The sequence below is a fragment of the Myotis yumanensis genome, unplaced genomic scaffold (genome assembly GCF_028538775.1).
Source record: "Myotis yumanensis isolate MYYU_CA2020_CCGP unplaced genomic scaffold, mMyoYum1.0.hap1 SCAF_8, whole genome shotgun sequence".
NCBI classification, from domain to species: Eukaryota; Metazoa; Chordata; class Mammalia; order Chiroptera; family Vespertilionidae; genus Myotis; species Myotis yumanensis.
Genome location: NW_027223759.1, coordinates 70,847,481 through 70,867,857, shown reverse-complemented (window position 1 = coordinate 70,867,857; position 20,377 = coordinate 70,847,481). Strand labels below are relative to the sequence as shown.

General features: G+C 36.5%; 1 protein-coding gene across 1 annotated transcript in view; it reads right to left on the bottom strand.

Moving 5' to 3' along the window:
- The window catches only part of LRP1B (LDL receptor related protein 1B), a 1,706,338-nt gene that overhangs the window by 429,186 nt on the left and 1,256,775 nt on the right, over positions 1-20,377 (bottom strand). Inside the window, exon 36 of the mRNA XM_070423500.1 lies at positions 581-715. Within this exon, the coding sequence (XP_070279601.1) occupies positions 581-715 (135 nt within the window). The remainder of the gene's footprint in view (positions 1-580; positions 716-20,377) is intronic.

Sequence of the window (20,377 nt, the reverse complement as noted above, 5' to 3'; positions counted from 1 at the left end):
GTACATGCCCTTGACCGGAATCGAACCCGGGACCTTTCAGTCCGCAGGCCGACGCTCTATCCACTGAGCCAAACCGGTCTCGGCAATATAATGTGTACATTATATTTTTAATGTGTACATTTCCTCAGCAGAAAGTTGTAAATAAACTAATATGCAAATACTTCCTAAATCTCATACACCTGTAGTTTAAACCATGTAATGATACACTTATATGTTAAAAATAAGTTAAAACTTCTCTCAATCAGAGGAGAAATATATTTTAGCTTTCTGTAGACTTCAGGCAAGAAAAGTAACACTTCTGTCTACCTGCCTCACGGAGCTCTCAGTAGATTTAGGCAAAGATAACACTATATAATCTGCTTCTAAAAAAAACCCCAAAAAACACTTTTCAAAAGGCTCAAAAGCATTAGATAAAGAATGAGGCCCAAAATAAGAGACTATTTACCTCTATGGCTACAATAAAAATTGTTGAGTCACTCAGAATTTTTATGAGGCAAATTGAGCTCTTAAAAGTAAGTGTGATACACACACACACACACACACACACACAAAACAACACAGAAAAAGTCATAGATTATACCAGCAATCCAGTCAATAGCAATCCCTTCCACTCTTCCCAAGCCATTGGTAATGATATCTTCTTTCCAAGTTTGGTCTCTTTTAGCTCGACTAATTTTATTGAAGCCCATGTCTGTCCAGTAGATGGTATCATTTTCTATGGATAAGATAGAGAGAGAAAAAATACACACACTATAAAAAGTATCAGTGTACATATTAGGATCACATTGCATCACTATTTGGGAATTAATATCCCGGGTGTGGTAATGTATAAGTAAGTATTCTTCAGGATAATACACTAATACAAATAGTTAGAAAGATAATAAAACAATATGAAAGAACCTAGTCAAATGTATTTTTAAATGTTTTTAAAATATATGTGGAATGACCTATCCCAGGGGTGGGCAATCCCTGGCATGCGTGCCAAACATGGCACGCCAGTAACTTTTGTTGGCACGAGAAACCCTCTCTTATAATTTTCCATTTACAATTTTTTTCTTAATATCGACTTTTTTATTTTTCAGATAAATACAGTCTAGGTGCATCTTAGATAAATAAATAATTTTACATAACAAGTTATCTTAAAGACCATAGACATGGATTGACGAGAGAGGGGAAGAGCAATTTCTATGCCTCTGCCTTAACTCTCCCTGCCTTCCTAGATCTGACCAGTGTTTTGGTTTCATCCACATACGCTTGTGAATTTTTGTTCTCAGTGATGAATTTTGTTAAGTCTCATCACAGGAGTAGCCTGACAGATGAAAGTAGCTCGTGCATCTCTCTGAAGGTCACGAAACATAAACCTGATGTAAAATCTCTGTCATCAGTGATGCAGCAGCAAAAGTCCCACTGATGATATCAAATGGAGTCATAAAGTTTTCTGTCGGACTATCAGTGTACATGTATACATTAAAAAATAAATGTATTTTTCATCATCATATACTGTGTTTTTGTCGCTCAAATGAATTTTATTGTTTCTTCAAGGTTCTTCACATAGTACACCTTGAGAGATATCAAGTAGGTATAACATGTTCTCAAAAAATTAGGGTTGGCACGCAGAAGAATTTTGAGTCAGAGATTTTGCTGGTTTTGGCACGCACTCACAAAAAGGTTGCCCACCCCTGACCTATCCCATCCTTTATTATTTTTTCTTCATTTTCTAACTTAAACTCAGTAAATACTTATCTTATCCCCCATGAATTTGCCATCTGGATAGCAAACCATGTTATTTTGGATAACAATTTTTCTCTTCACATTAATACCTGTGTCTGAGTCCTCTAAATAAATAAATAAATAAAACTACTGGAGATAATCAACTCGATAAAGTCTCAAAATAGAGAGAGGATAGAAACATAAGGGCGTTTCAGCTATATCAAGGCTATTTTAAGTATAAGGTCATTCAAGATGTATGAAGTCTTTAAAATGCTTTATCATTTAATTACTCCTTCTGAGACACTAATTTAGCAAATGTCAACTACAAACTCCTTAGGTTATTTTTCAAACTCTCATTGTACAAATAGTCTTAAAAATACTTAAAGAATGGCTCTATGCTATTATAGTCTTTAAATATAGTGTGTTTTTGATTATTTTAATGAAAAATGTTTCTAAAAGTTATAAATAAAATACATGTGCATGCATATGCATAAAGGGTAGCAATTATAGTCCAATGATTTTAAATACAGCCACCAGAAACACATTGGGGACAAATCATTAAATAATAAATTTGCCACCAGCTAAGTAAGTGTTTGTGTGGTGACCTACATGGCCATTTGTAGAACAAATCTTTTTAAGACCAATATAATTTCCCTCTGGCACAGTGACAGACTATGGGAGTAAGGAAAAAGCAATTAGTATAATAAACCATTTATCAGTAAGTTTTGGAATTCTGTTTCAAATGAATTATAATGGAAATATTTTTATTTATTTGAGAAATGATTCCAAATATCACCTATCCTCAACAACATTTAACTCAGAAACACAATTGTTTGAACCAGAACAAATATGCCATTTCAAATATATATATCTGGAAAGCAAAGATTTGTTTGACTTTTCCAATTTTGTAAAAAGTACTAGTTAAAATGTTTTCATTATTAAAAGAGTAAATCAATCAGTAAAAATAAGCATTATTTTTGCATAAGCATTAAGCATTATAACCCAAGTCCAAACATTAGATCCATATATCCAATAGCCTACTTTGTATTCCCACTTGTATGTAGAAAAGGCAATCTTGATAAACAAAAGGCAAATTCTGGGTGTGAAACAGGCTTCTCTTGCAGCCTTCCAATGGCAACTTTCCCCGCTACAGTGACGGATAAGTGATAGCTCCACCCTTTGTTTCACAGGCTGAAAACCTTACATTGTTCCTAATCACTTTCTCCACACTTCACATCTAATCCATAATCAAACAGTCTCATATTCAATCTCTTACCAGGTGTTTTGGCTCTTTTTATTGTTCTTTCAAATCATATCCATCTTCCAACCACCTCTCACCCTCTCTACTCTTTATAATGTAATGGAAGTCACTATTACCTCTTGCCTGAGCAATGCAATAACCTCCTAACTTATTGCCCAGGTTCCACTTTGTCTCAGCACTCCCATTTCCTCATGAGTCTTTTCTCCACTGAGAGTCCATCACTGCCCTTGTAAAAATAAATGAGATAACTTCTCTCCCCTCCACCCAAACTCTCTAACATTCATGACCTACCCACATCCTTCCACACTCTCTCACCTGATATCCTTCCACTATCCCCCTCAATCAACCATCTCTAATAACAGAATTTCCTCTTCTTGAAATAAGCCTAATGCTGTCCAGTAAAAGGTTCTTTTTTAAAAATATATATATGTTTGTATTGATTTCAGAGAGGAAGGGAGAGAGAGAAACATCAATGATGAGAGAGAATCACTGATCAGCTGCCTCCTGCATGCCATCTATTGGGGATTGAGCCTGCAACCCGGGCATGTGCCCTGACCGGGAATGGAACCCATGACCTCCTGGTTCATAGGTTCAACCACTGAGCTATGCTGGCCAGGCTAGTCAAAGGTTCTTTACATTTCTTTGTGACTAGAATGCTTCCCTCCCCATTCCCTCCTCAATATCTGCATGACTCTGTTTTAGCTTAAATAGTCCCCTTCTTACTGAAAATTCCTCTGACTACTCCATAAAATTATTCCCTTGCTATTCTCTATATTCATTACCAAATCTATTTTTCTCCATTGTATGGCATGCATTACTGCAAACACATTACATATTTATTGTTTCTGTTTGTTTGTTTACTGTCTGTCTTGTCTCAGAGAACTATAATCTCTTTGAGGTCTAGGACATTATTTTGTTCACTGCTTTATTCCTGGCAGATAGAATATTGCCTGACACATAGTAAGCTCTAAGTCAACATTTGGTGAATAAGTGAACAAATGTGATATACGAAGACTGACTAGGAGTGGATACAAGGAAGACACAGCTATTACCATTAGAAGCTTTCAAAGCTCATTAAACAACAGAGGGTAGTATGCAGATATAAAAAATGACTAACGGTTAACAAGAGTATAGCATGAGCAGAATATAAGTAGTACAGACATTTTTGTAGGAGTTCAAAGAAGACATTTACAACAATCTTTATAAATATTAGAAAAAAGGACACTAATTTTACATGTGACTCTTACTTTTGTGTTATTCTAATGGCTTTGCCATCCCTGCAAATTTTTATTCCATTTAATCAGGAACATTCTTTCTCATGTATAGAGCTGAATCTTGCACATACCTTTACTATCTTATTGAGCAGAAATTTCTTCTTTTATTTTTAGAAATAGACTGTGAGATTTTTCATAAATAGCAACTGCAATTGACCCAACTTTGCTAAAACAGTCACATTAGCTTTCCACAGATATAAGACAAATAGTATAATTGGTAACCATTTTCAAGGATAACTATACAGATATTGGTGGCCAGCTATTGTGCACTGTAATTACAGTCAGAAATTTTAAAAAGCCACATGTCATAATTGTCTGTAAAACAAGGGAGAGGCTTTTTAACACTGAGAAAATTTAAACTATAGAGTTGAGCTGAAGTGATAACCACCTACAGAGGATGGAGTATGCAGATCATGTCTGAAAATAGGAAACAAGGAATACAGGTTTCTTAAAGTATTTCCACCCTTAGGTATCTATTTTCTCATGATTAATTAACCAGCACTTACTGATCACCTGTTGTGAGCACACTGGACTCTGTGTTAACTTGTACTTCTGAGTTCTAGGAAATTCAAAATCATGTTTCCTGGCTTATATTTACAAGCTGTTTTAGAAAATGCCATACAGTCATGAAAAAACAACCAGGTAAAATATAATGTATTAGTTTACTATGCTTCTATTAAGCCACATTTTTCCTAAATCCTCACCTGAGGATATGTTTATTGATTTTTATTTTTTTTATAATTTTCATCCGAGGATATTTTCCCATTGATTTTTAGAGAGCGTGGTAGAGAGGGAAAGACAGAGAGAAATATCGATGTGAGAGAAACACATCAATTGGTTGCCTCCTGCACGAGCCCTGACCAGGGCCTGGGCTGGGGAGGAGCCTGCAACCAAGGTACAGGCCCTTGACCGGAATTGAACCTGGGACCCTTTGGTCCACAGGCCTATGTTCTATCCACTAAGCCAAACTGGCAAAGGCTGTTTATTGATTTTAGAGAGAGAGGAAGGAAGGTGAAGGGAGGGAGGGAGGGAGGAAGGAAGGGAGAGTGGGGGAGAAACATCGTTCAATTGTCTCCTGTACATAACCTGACCAGGGATTCAACCCACAACCTAGGTATAAGCCCTGACCTGGAATCAACCTGCAACCTTTTCGGTGTATGGGACAATGATCCAACTAACTGAGCCGCCAGGCTGGGGCACATTTTTTTAGCTGCAGAACTTTACATTTATCCTATCAGATGCCAGCTCATTAAATTTGTTCAGGGGCCCTAACTGTTGACATTTTTAAAAATGATATGTTATCCAATGAATTATTTCTGTGATATCCACACATTTAATAAGTAGGTATTTTTAACTTCATTCAAGCCAGTGATAAGTGTATTAAGCTGGATTAAAACATATACTTTGATATACCATTAAAGACTTCCGTCTGAGGCAAATTGTCTCATGTTTATTATACCCTTAAAGCCCTCTCCAGTTTGGCTCAGTGGATAGAGTGTCGGCTTGTAGACCGAAGTGTCCCAGGTTCGATTCTGGTCAAGGGCATGTACCTCTGTTGCAGGCTCCTCCCCGGTCTGGGCCCTGGTCAGGGCTCACGCAGGAGGCAACCAATTGATGTGTTTCTCTCACACCAATAATTCTCTCGGTCTTTTCTTCTCTCTTCCACTCTCTCTCTAAAAATCAATGGAAACATATCCTCTGGTGAGGATTAAAAAAAAATTATACCCTTATAATGTATAATTTATGCATATTTAAGTGCACAATTATTCAGTGTACAGGTTGATTAACTTTTTTATATGGAACTTAGCCATGTAACCACCAATCAGATTAAGATTTAGATCACTATCAGCAGCCCTTTTGTTGCTACCTCACCTCAGAAGCCTTCTTCTTCCCTAGTGGGCAGCCACTGTCCTGACTTCTTTCAGCAGAAATTAGTTTTCTTAATTGTCGATAAATGGTATCATTCTGTATATACTCTTTATCTGACTTCTCTTATTCGGTATTATGACTTTCAAATCCACTTTTTCCATTGAATGTACTTTGCTTTTTGTTGGTGTGAAAATACCATAAACTATTTACCTATTTTGGATGTTCAGGTTGTGTCTAATTTCTGCCTATTGTGAATAATATGAACATTTTTGTCCATTTCTTTCATGAATATATGCTATCATTTCTGTTAGGTACAGACCCACAGGTAAATTGTTGAGCCATAGGATAACTATAGTAGGTAGAGTTCCCTTGTTTCATTTTCACTTTTGTTGTTGTCTTATCTAATAAAAGAGAAACATGCAAATTGACTGTACCTCTGCTACACTCACAAGCCACACCCACAAGCCATGCCCACAAGCCAATCAGAAGTGAGTATGCAAATAAATCCAACCAAGATGGTGGCGGCCACAGAGCTGGAGCAAACAAGAGGCTTAGGTTGCCCCTGGCGATGGAGGAAGCCAAGCTTCCCACCTGCCCTGGCCAGCTGTGGGCTCTGCTCAAGGCTACAAAGTTTCAATTATAGAAGACAAATAAATCCCAGATACCTGCTTCCAGCCGCTGTGGCCTCCACTCAAGGAGAGTATGGAAGCCTGGGTTTCCCAGGGCCATGGCCAGCCTGCAAACAGCCATCAGCCCCTCACCCAGACTGTCCAGGCACCCCAGTGGGACCCCCTATCCTGAAGGGGGTGCAGCCAGCCTGCAAACAGCCCTCAGTCTCTCACCCAGGCTGGCCACACCCTCATGGGGTGAGGGTCCCCGCTGCGGGGCTTGGCCAGCCCACAAACAGCCATCAGCACCTCACCCAGGCTGGCCAGGCACCCCAGCAGGGACCCTCACCCCATGGGGGCGTGGCCAGCCTGCAAACCACCACAGGCCACTCTCCCAGGCCACCCCATGCCCCAAGGGAACCCCCAACCTGATCTGGGACACCCTTCAGGGCAATTCAGCCAGCCGCCACCCGTGCACCAGGCCTCTATCTATACTAATGAAAGGGTCATATGCTAATTAGACTGGGAGACCTTCCTGGAGACCTTCCGGATGTTCTTCTGGACAAAGCCATGGTGGTGGGGCTGAGGTAGAGGTGGTTAGAGGCCAAGAGGGGAGGGCAGTTATTGGGTGACCAGGTTGGTGGGGAGCGGGGCCGTTGGAGGTAAGCAGACCAGCAGGGGGGCCAGTTGGGGGCAAGCAGGCCATCAGTGGGGATCAGTTGGAGGTGATCAGGACAGCAGGGGGGGGCAGTTTGGAGTGAGCAGGCCAGCAGGGGGGAAGTTGGGGGCAAGCAGGCCAGTGGGGAGGGAAGGTGGAGGTGAACAGGCCAGTAGGGGGTCAGTTGGGGGTGATCAGGCTGGTGGGGGGGCATTTAGGGGCAAGCAGGCTGACGGCAGGGGGAAGTTGGGGGTGAGCAGGCCAGCAGGCAGAGTGGTTAGGGGCAAGCAGGCAGGCAGACAGGTGAGCAGTTAGGAGACAGCAGTCTTGGATTGCAAGAGGGATGTCCGACTGCCGATTTAGGCCTGATCCCTGTAAACTGGCAGTAGAACATCCTTTGAGGGGTCCCAGATTGGAGAGGATGCAGGCCGGGCTGAGGAACACCCTCTCCCCCATGCACGAATTTCATACACCAGGCCACTAGTATACAAATAAGGCTTGACTGTATGCAGTCCATATAAACTCCTGGTACTGATGCCTATACAGAATTTCACTTTAACTTTGATCTTCGGGATTAGAAAGAACAATGTCCCTCCCCTGTCCCCTCTCCAGCCATCAACTTTTACTTAGACCTTGATTATTAAATACCACTTCGAGATTACCTGGTTGCAGACACCTTTCTTCATTTGAGGGCATAAGTATAAGCACTCTCCATGGCTTTTATTGTCATTTATGCAGCTATGAACTTAACAGGTAGGCCCAGAAATATAACTGTTGCTACTTTTAGGAAGGCTATCTTAAGGACCTGTGAATCATTAATTTTGCCAGCTTATCTAATAGTTTCCAAACTGATTTTTATTCTAAAACCTTGGCAGATGTGACAGTTACTTCTAATCCAAACCCCATCTTTTGCTCTTTCAGAAATCACTGTATCTAATCTGGGTGAAGAATAGACTTTCTCATATCATTCCTACATTTTTCAGTAATCATGCATCTCAAAGCAATATTTTATTTCCTGAGCTGTGTCATTTCAACACAGATCCCTGATTTAGTCCTTTTCCCCAGTCCATTTCTTATTCTGCCACCCATATTCACAGGCAGGACTATTGATACAGACATGAAGTACAAACAATGCCTCAGAATTATAGAAACATAGGATAGGAAGGTATATTATAACAGCATCAAAACTTCAAACTAAAGCTTAGGCATCCTTATTCTAAAAGGTACTCTGTTTACACCCACCATGGTGTATCCCCAGATCCTGTCTTGCCCTCTCAGTGTCTATCCTCTCATCTCAACGTATCATTGCCTCCCTTTTCTGACTACTCATAAAAGAAACCCTCTCTAACCACTGTCCCCAAATTCAGCAACAGGTCTGCCTTCACATGGTTAGAGTTCAGTAATTCTCAAATGGCTGCCCATTAAAATTGCCTAGTAAAATGTAAAAAACACCACCAACAAAAAACAACCTGCAGCCACCCAACAGAGATTTTAAATTGCTTAGTCTGGGCATCATGAGAATTCCTAGTTAACTCATCAGTGGTATACATAAAAAGAATAGCACTTGTTATTTAACAGGGTCCAAGATCTTGTGAAGACTACTCCCTTCCCCCCACATCCCATCTTCACTCCCATTACAATCTCATTGATATTAATGGCTCACTACTAAAGTAAATTTTTAAGGAAAGAAGAGGAAGATGTGAGCTAGACATAGTTTTTAGAATATCAGATTTGGGGATTTTTTTCCCCACTCCAGTTGGGGGAAGACTTCAACTTGAAAAAACAAAACAAAACACATTTGAAAAAGAATCTGTTCAGTTGATTCTGCCATATCTCTAATCCTAGATCTGTTCTTTAATTTGTGCCAGAATCACGCCAAATCAAGGCAGCTCACAAGAAAATTCCTTTACTCTGATGCATTTCCACTTCCAATCAAGCTGGCTTTGCCTGAGCTACACGTGTATCCTGTGCCACAGGTATGTTTCTTCACTCAATTATTTAAAGATTTTAAACTATATAGACATTGTGAGCACTAAAATTGATCATATTTCTCTTTGCACTGGTTATTATATATTTTATTCTCTTTACACTGTAATTAATTAAATTATAGTAACTAAATTAGTTAAATGGAGTATAAATTTACTGCCAACTACTAGCAAAAATACAAAATTTTACAATATGCATTATAGCTCTAGATTCATGTTATTTCCCCCCAATTTTTCTCTTAGCACTTATTTCTACCATCTAAATTGTTTTTCTCATTGCAATTCCTCCATTTTTGGAATTTACATAAAATAATTTTAGGACAAATTGATATCTATCTCTATATATCTATCTATCATCTATAGATATTGATAGATAAATATAGATATAGATATGTATTTAACATATCAAGTCACATGTTATAGATAAGTGACATCAAAATCGGATATACATACACACTGTAGAGAGTGGCTACCAAAACCAAGAAAATCTAAGGCAATGCAAAACATTTTAAATCAATTTTTCTTTGTTTTTGTTTTTGTTACTCATCGTTTCAGATTTCATTTTGGGTGTACATTCTAAAATGCATTAAATCACAATATTGAATACAGTAATAATACATATTCTTTATAAGTAAATAATTTATTAATAAAATAGTAAATAAACACATGCCTTTAAGGGAAATATTTTTAAACTAGTAAATTTTACAATAAAAAAGGAAGGTTTAGAATGCTGGTACGGTGCTACTTTCCAATCATGCCCCATTTTTGGCACATTCAGTGTCGTGACCCACCAGTTGAAACCTCTGGAGCAGACTATCAAAATTATAGAAATGGAGGGGAAAGCAAAGTCAGCCAAGGCCATCAGAGAAGGCTTCAGTAAAAAAGACTTTGGCTATCTATGAAGACTAGGTAGCATATGGATTAGGAGATATGTATGATATAGTTCATGGAAACCTAGTCCAGATTAAAAACCAATTTAATGAATGTGGACATCCTCATTTCAGGAGGGAGGGTCAACAATATCGTTTATAGAAAAGCGGTAAGCAAAAACTATGATGACAACTGCTTCTGAATTTATCAGATGTCTGGGTACAGATATAGGTTGAGCTGGCTTTCTATTATTTTCCAACTTTGACAGCATTTCTTCAAACATTTCAGAGGTTAATAAGGACCTAGGTCCTCAAAATTCCATATTAAAAGGGATTCAATATTAAAATGCTAATGAATTACATTTGTTTCTTTCACTTTGAGAAAGGCAAATCAATACAAACGCTAATGGGAAATTTTCATAGAGCAAAAAATCACTAAGAACTCCATCCTTGTGAGTAAATAAAATCAAATCTGTAGACTTCAAAAGTTTTAGATAGCTTAATCCCCTTAAGGCACAATGTTATGAAACCTTGGATAATGTACATACTCTTTTAAATTACTCTTTTATCAAATAAGCAATATATGCCTGTTTTGCTTTTGTGTTCTGAATGAAATTTGCATTAAACATACTTTTTATAAAAGCAATTCCATTTTTAAGTTTTGAACTTTTTCCGCTCAGGGTAACAAACCAAAAAAAGTCTTTTACATTTCCTTATGCATTGATTGTTCTTTTTTTTTCTCCAAAGCAATTGCACTGTGCTGTTTCTCATATTCATGAAGTTAATTCTGACAGTCCTTATGTGCCTAATTTTGACTTTCAGGTAACATATGAGAACACAATTGTGCTGTCACACTCTCATCTTCTTCAAATTAGAAGAGGACTGATAGCAGCTCCAAGGAGAAATTGTTTTAATTTATCCTGCTTTGAACTTCCAGAGCTAAGCTGTAAAACTGAGACAGCATGTTGAATAGATATATCTTTAGGGGACACCTACTCAGACATTTCTTCAGGAAACCATCAGCCTGTTCCGGAAAACACTGCCATTGTATTTTATTTTCAAATGAGGAAAAGACAGAAATTGTGTTCCTCAAATGCCTGGTTTCTGGTTTCTATGTGATGCTTCAAATTAGCAAATCAGACAAAGATGGAGCACACACCTTAAAAACAGAGGCTTTTCCAGCAAATATATTTGTATTTTTTTTATCATCACCCTTGGTAAAAAAACTAACAAGAAGTTTACTGAAGCCCTTAACTGGTTTGGCTCAGCGGATAGAGCGTTGGCCTGGAGACTGAAGGGTCCCAGGTTTGATTCTGGTCAAGGGCATGTACCTTGGTTGTGGGCACATTCCCAGTAGGAAGTGTGCACAAGGCAGCTGATCGATGTTCTCTCTCATTGATGTTTCTTACTCTCTATCCCTCTCCCTTCGTCTCTGTAAAAAAAACAAAAAAATATATTTTTTTAAAAAGAAGTTTACTGAAGAGAGGCATGTAGCATAATAACTAAAAGCTTAGATGGTGTGTTGTGATGTTCTGAGTTTAAAATCTCAGCAGAAGCATCCAACAGACTGTCAAACCTCAGAGGGAAGGCAGGGGAGGTTGGAGGGGGGTGGTTAAGAGATCAACCAAAGGACTTGTATGCATGCATATAAACATAACCAATAGACACAGACACTAGAGTGGTGAGGGCCTGTGCTGGGGGAGTGGGAGTGGCCAGGGAAGGTCAATGGGGAAAAAGGAGGCATATGTAATACTTTAAACAATAAAGAATTAAAAAAAAAAAATCTCAGCTCCAGTACTGAATGGCTCTATGACAAGAGAAAGGTATTTAATACTAGAGGCCTGATGCATGAAATTTGTGCAAGAGTAGGCCTTTCTTCCCTCAGCTGCTGGTACCGGCTTCCCTCTGGCACTCAGGACTCAAGCTTTCCTTGCAGCCCAGGCTCGCCCGGTTGGTCATCTGAAAGGGCATCCAGTCTAATTAGCATATTATGTTTTTATTATTATAGATTTCTGTTCAGTTTCCCAATATGTCAATTGAGAATAATAGAGTTGTTATAAGGGCTAAATAAATCAATATTTGTTAAAGCACTTAATGTCTACTACAAAATAAATATAATAAAATATTAACTATTAAAATTAAAAGTTATGATGTATCAAAATGAAGATTACATAAGCTGATAAGTTTGGTAATTGTGTCTTTGAAATTTTAGCATGGTTTAGCTTGACAGAGTATCATCTTTATAAATATAAATCTAAAAAGAAAATATTTTGGTAGTTCCTTTGCAAAAGGAGAAAAATCTAATTTTAATTAACCTCACTCAAGGAAATAATAAAAGGGGTAGGAAAATAAACAGACATTTCTATGTATTTCAAATATACATTTCTATGAATTTGTTATATTAAAAGTTAAAAGATTTGGCTACACAGTGGAATCACACATTTTCAGAAAGGCAAAATTAAGCTTAATATTAAAAGTTACACAGAAAATTTGCTCTAAAAAGTGATTAAAATTATTAGTATTTATTGTACTTAATGGCAGGTCAAAAATAATTTTAAGGATAATAATAAATTATTATTAACATTATTAAAGAATCAACAAAATTTATGTCCTCAGTGGTAATTAAATGCATATTATCTAATTCTCAGGTGACAGATACATACAAGACTTATAATATGATTATTTTCTTGTTTGAAAATGATATAATTTTACTTTATTATGATTGAGTCACAGCTAATGTGACAACAAATAGATATATAATTGTGCTCTGCTTGGTCTTTCAGAAAAAAAACAACACAATGAATTTTTTTTTTCAGAACAAGTCCTGTTAAAAATTAATAATTATATAAATTAGTAATTTTTATTGAGTGTATTGTAGGAGATACAAAATTACCAAGAAGCCCACTTCAAACTTCCCAGAAAATCAATCACCCAAACCTCTTATAAATACTCAGAAGCCCTATACTTTATCTATCATTTTATAGTAAAGTTGTAGTTTTTCCTCAACCTATATTGGGAATACATTAAAGGAAGGCTCCATATTACCTTCCTAGTTAGTTCCACAGAATCCAGTGCAATAGTTTGGACCATATAGTTACAAAAGTTCAGTGAATCAATGATCAAGCATGACTATATGCATTCTTGCCATCTAAAAGTCATGTTATAAAGATCTAAACTCCCAACAGAGGAGCACCTAAGTATATAAAACAAATATTAATGAACATACAGGGAGAAATTCACATTAATACAATAATAGTAGCAATTTTAATACCCTACTTGCATCAATTAATAGATCATGTAGACAGAAAATTAATAAGAAAATAAGGGCATTTCTAGTATATGTCACATTAGACCAGATACTCTTTATAGATATCTTAAAACTTTTAATCCAAAAACTACAGAGAACACTTTTTTTTTTCAAGTGCACATGAAACAGTCTCCAGGATGGGTTACATATCAGGCCACAAAACAAGCTTCAAAAATTAAGAGGATTAAAAACATATCAAGCATCTGTTCCAAACACAATGGCATGAAAGTAGAAATCAACCACAGGAAGAAATGGAAAAAATATAACAAATATGAACTAACAATATGCTACTAACAATCAATGGATCAAAAAGAAGTCAAACAGAAAATAAAAAAACCACCTTGAGAAAACTGAAATAGGATGTAGCACAAGCAGTTATACAAGAAAAGTTCATAGCTATCCAGGACCACCTCAAGAAACAAGAAAAATTCCAAATTAACAATCTAACAGTTAAGTTCCTTTGCACCCAAAGGAACTGATAAAAGGTGAACTAAAATAAATAAAAAGAAAGAAATAATAAAGATCAGAGAGAAAATAAGCAAAATAAAAAATTTAAAAACAATAAAAAAAGATAAATAAAACTAAGTTATTTGAAAAAAATCAACAGACCTTTAGCCAAATTCATCAAGTAAAGAGAGAGAGCTCCCCAAAATAAAATCATAAATGAAAGAGGAGTATTTACAACCAACACTACAGAAATACAAAGAATTATGAAAAAATACTATGAACAATTAATTATATACCAACAAATTTGACAACCTAGAAGAAATGCATACATTCCTAGAAGCATATAACCTCCCAAGACTAAATTAAAAGGAAATTGAAAATCTAAACAAACCAATTACTAGCAATTAAATTGAAATAGTAATAAAAATTACTCCCAACAATAAAATTCCAGACCCAGATGGTTTCACAGGTGAATTTGCCAAACATTTAAAGAAGAATTAATACCTATCCTTCTTAAACTATTTTTAAAAATAAAGAGGAATTAATACTTTCAACTCATTCTGTGACACCAACATTACCCTGATACCTAAACCAAAAACACTACAAACAACAGAAACAGGCCTATATCCTTAAGGAACAATTGTAAAAAATTTCAACAAAGTATTAGCAAACCAAATTCAGTAATACATTAAAAGGATTTACACAATGACCAAGTGGAATTTATCACAGGGATGCAGACAAAGCAATTGACAAAATTCAACATCCTTTGCAATACAAACTTTCAACAAGGTAGGTATGGAAGGTCCATACTTCAACATAACAAAGTCTACATATGACAAATTCACAGCTAATATGTAATTAGTAGTAAAAAGCTGAAACCTTTCCTCTAAGGTCAGGAACAAGACAAGGATGCCTATTATCACCCTATCTATTCAACATAGTATTGGAGGTCCTAGCCACGGTAATCAGGGAAGATAAAGAAATAAAAGGCATTCAAATTGGAAAGGAAGAAGTAACACTCACACTCTTTGCAGGAGACCCTATCTGTAGTTGCCCTCACTCCCTTGAACACACCTATCACATCATTTCTCATCTCTATGCCTTTCCTCCTGTCATTTTTTCTGTACCTCTTTACCCAGGAAACTATTCAGAGATTAAGAGTCATGTCTCTCTCATCCAGAAAGCCCTTTGTCCCATCTAGGTCATTATTCTCCTTATGTCTCTTATAACAACCTGTGCTTATCTCTATGGTTGTACTTAATGTGAAGAATTGCACAGATCACTTTTTATGCATCTTCCTTCCCAGTAGATTAAAACTGGTTTTCATTCATCTTGTATTCACCATGTCTATCTCCAGCTTTCCATGCATGTAATTGAATAAATATTGATATTCAATTAACAGTAATGAAAATAGAATCAAGAAAATAGTAAAGGGATGAAAAGCAAGCAGAGTATATCTAGAGCAAAGGGTAAGATAAAAAATAATTTTCTGATAATGTAAGAAATAATTTCATAAGGTAGCAATAATCTAGCTGATTATTGAATCAGCTAAATGACAAATATTCATTGAGTATCTTATTTATGAAACTATATATTGCCTTCTTTGGCAAAAATATTAAAATCAGGTGGCAGGATATAATTATCGTAAGTATAATTTTATAATAAATTGCATTATAAATCAACTATATATTAAAAGAGCAAAATGTGATTTCATAAAGGTTAAGCTCATAAGTCAAAGCATTTTTTGAAATTTTGAATATTTAAAATTATAACAATGTTTGATAAGTTATACACAAAAAGATAAAGTATTTGTCACATATTGTTTAGCACAGTTCAATAATGAAATATAGAATTGTCTTAGAATTGCATGAATTTGATGCAACAAATTGTTCATGAATTGAAACAGATGATGAGTATAGGGTTCATTATACTCTTCTTTATGTCTATCTATCTATCCATATATCCTATATAATAAAAGGCTAATATGCAAATCGACCAAATGGTGGACCGACCACTCGCTATGATGCACACTGACCACCCAGGGGGCAGATGCTCAACACAGGAGCTGCTTCCTGGTGGCCAGTGCGCTCCCATAAGGGGAATGCCACTCAGGCAGAAGCCAGGCTCACGGCTGGTGAGCGCAGCAGTGGTGGTGGGAGCCTCTCCCGCCTCCACAGCAGTGCTAATGTTGTCGGACTGATGGCTTAGGCCAGCTCCCTAAGCTGTCAACCGGACATCCCCTGATGGCCCCCAGACTGTGAGAGGGTGCACGCAGGGCTGAGGGATCCCACCTTCTCCCGAATGCAGGAATTTTGTGCGCCGGGCCTCTAGTGGATATGTACAGACAGTCCCCAGATTACATCGGACTTGACATACATAGTTTCATGGTTACATTGCCATCTCCATTTATTAAAAAAAAAAATCCGTAATTTCAACGTATGTACATATGTGCTTTATGTTTTTTATTATTTATTTACCACAAGGTCAGAAATTGTTATCTTTCTTTTAATTTTTTTTTTTTACTGTTTCACTTCATTACTGCTGTGTATGTGCTCCATGTGAGTGACATAGGTGTTTATGTAGGTGGGTTCTGACTTGCGGTGAAAATTGCATTACGTCATGCCGTAGGAATGGATCTCCGACATAACCCAAGGACCTACTGTATTGATATATAGATATATTATATATTTTAAACTGGCAACAGTTTAAAATATGTCCCACAAGACTGAATAGTCCACACTTTAATTTTCATTCCTAGCCATATTCAGAAGCTTTTTTCACAATAAAATATATTTAAAAAATCTCTTAGCTTTAATATAATTTAATTGGATGGCACTCTCAGTATTGTACCCATGCAGAAAACTAAGAAACTTTGACAATTTCAGCAAAATGTTATTTGAATGGTACTATATTAACTACAAATTTTCATTTTAGCAGTCAAGAAATAGCATTAAACAAACTTGCAAACAAACCTGGAATAAAGATAGTATTTATATTAGTTTGACATTGGAGGGTACATATTAGAAATTAACATATTCTTTTTCTCAGCAGAATCCAAAGGTTTACTAAAAATATATAGAGTCTTAAAAAAGCTCAGGCAAAGGCTGATTTTTCATTTCAATTAGACCATGCTCATGCTGATGACAGGTTAAAGATTACTAGTATATTAGAAAACCATAATAAGGTAGAACAAGTTAGACAGATCCTCCTATCAGCTTGCATTATTAGGTAAATAGAGATGTAATTTAATTTTAAAAATTAATAAGCTACGCTCAGACATTTTAAAAATTGTAATACATCCCAAGGAGATTAAAAAATAAAAGATATCTTAAGAAACGGTGATGGAAGAGTTGACTTGGGGTGGTGAACACACCATATAATATACAGATGATGTAGTATTGAATTGCACACCTGAAACTCATATTATTATATTAACCAATGTCATCCCAATAAATTCTACAAAATATAAATTTTGATTCAGTGAGAATACAAATGAAATGGATTTAGAAAGTCTGTGATAGAACATCTTCAGCAGGGTAGATCAAAGACAAAGACTTGTTCTGAATAGCTAACTTGAAATGTTTTCAATTATCAAAGTAAGAATATAACAATTCTCTCCTTAAATGTATGTTATGTTATGTTATGTGTGCGGGTTTGTGACAGATCTTAAAAAGAAAAAGTAGTATATAATTAGGTAGGGGGTCTACAAAAGAAAACTCTAGTGTTTCAGGAAAAATAGTAAGTGATTGAGTGGAACTTCTGCCATCCTTTGGACTTCAAATTGAGTCTATGCCATTAAAAAGACTATTAAAGACACATGTGATGGAGAATCTCATCACATAAACTTTACAATATATGTCTTATTTTGTTGCCTTTGTTTCACCTCAATGTATAAAATTTGATGATTAGGTCATAGAGTTAAACAATGAAAAGAATGTCCACAAAATGCTGTGTAGAAGAAAGTTAAAAGCTTTATTCATAAGAACCATAATTAGAAATATACACAGCTGTTCATCAATGAAAGAATGGATAAATAGGCTATGATATATTCACCCAATTGTACATCACTTATAATAAAAATGAACACACTACTAACACATGCAACAATATGCTGAATCTCATAAATATTACGTGAAGTGAAAGAAATCAGATATAAAAGAATACATATCGTGTGATTCCATTTATATAAAATTCTAGAACAGCGGTTCTCAACCTGTGGGTTGTGACCCCTTTGGTGGTTGAACGACCCTTTCACAGGGGTCGCCTAAGACCATCCTGCATATCAGATATTTACATTACGATTCATAACAGTAGCAACATTACAGTTATGATTCAGCAACGAAAATAATTTTATGGTTGGGTCACAACATGAGGAACTGTATTTAAAGGGCTAGAAGATTGAGAACCACTGTTCTAAAATAACAAAAGTAAATTATGGTGATAAAAGTCAGATCAGAAATTGTTTCTGAGGATAGGTATTACCTGGGTAGGAGCAAGAGAGAACTTGGTAAAGTGATAGAAATATTTCATATCTTATTCATTCATCAAAAATGAAAGAAATGGGACACATGATATCTGAGCATCTTACTATACATAACTTATTTTGCTTGAAAAATCCAATATGATTAATTTTAAGTAGTAATCTGGCTTTTTAAAAAAAAATCATCCTAAAACACAGATATGCCTTTGGGATGCAGGACCCTAGAAATAAATTTGCCTAACCTAAAACAAATTACAATGTAGAAAAAAACTCATAGAACAATAAACAATAACACATGGTTGAGTGCCAATTCAATGGGCAGACAAATTGAAAACAAGCTCTAGTTGTGTGCATTTTACTTTGAAGGGACCTTTTTAATTATAGTGGGGGTATAAATACAAATAGAATATGAATCATGCTCTTTTAAAAGTGAAAACCAGAAAGGTAATAGAGAAATGTGCATGAGTAACTACAAATTAGAAAGTAAACTCAATGAAACGTGCAGAAATTTTCATGAAAATCCAGAAAAGGGAATGATTACATCCATTTGGGAGACTATATGTGGACAAAACTCTGAGAATGTGGCACAAGGGAACTTCCTGTCCATTGGAACATGAGGGAATGATCGAGAAGAGTCAGAAATCAGGTTGGAAAGGTGAATATTTGTGTAAAACACTCAGTTTATTTGTTGTTATGAAAAGATGGCTTTTAGGGCTAAGAGTTTAAGATTTTATTTGACGGTGATGATGATAATGATGGTGATGGTGACAACTAGAATGACCAACCATCTATTTGCCCAGTACTCTTCTGGTCTTACTAAAAGTCCGATGTCCCAGGAAATCCATCAATACTAAAACGGTCCTTAGAGATCCCTAACTTTAGAGTGCATACCTGACAGATGGTCCCAGGTGCTCTGTTCTGAACCTACCACCATGTTTGTGCCAAGGCCACTCTCATCTAATGATGGTGTAAGGCAGAAATAGTAAGGTAGGTCATTCTTGCATCAGGTGAAATGCCTCTGTTGGGCAACATCGGCTTGACAGGTGAATCTGGCTCCCCACCAGCCTTGTTGAAACTTTATTAACACTCACCACAGTCTAAGACATTTCCTACCTAACCTTTCTTCCCTCTATCTTTTCTATGGGTCATAGCTGCATCGTAGTCTGACAACTCTTCTAATTTTTTTCTCACAGGTGTTTTCTTGAATAAGACTTTCGCATATCAAATCCTGTCTTAGTTTCATTTCTCAGAGGACCCAAGCTAGCATGAGTGGTGACAGGAGCAATCTAAAGAAAATAAGTGGTAAGACTGGGTCCTGGGTCTGTCTCACTCTTCAAACAACAGGCAAAGAGAATATAATATGTGAGGCATGAACAAGTCTTGGAACGTGACATTCAATTGCTAAAGATATCATAAAAAGTGACCTGGGAAAATACCTTTGGAAGAAAGAATGTCCTTGCATGATGAGTCATGCATTTGAAAAATGTGGAAGAAAAAAATCTCTACAAAGAGTTGACTGGTAACTGCCACATTATAATGATGCACTACAGAGAAATAACAAAGAACTGAGAGCTATTAACAAGCAGTTCAGACTAAATGTGTGAGTCAGTTTTGGGAGATTATAAAGACGTGGTAGAGAGAGAAACCAAGATGGCGGCATAGGTAAACACCGGAGATTGCTGCCTCGTACAACCACTTCAAAAATACAACTAAAAGACGGAACGGACATCATCCAGAACCACAGGAAGGCTGGCTGAGTGGAAATTCTACAACTAGAAGGAAAGAGAAAAGCATACCAAGACTCAGAGGAGGTGCGGTGCAGAAGTAAAATACAAAGGTGCGGAGGTGCATGCGGAGAGGGCTGGCGGCTGAGGACACGATTGTATTTTTCAATCGGGAGGGAGTCTCG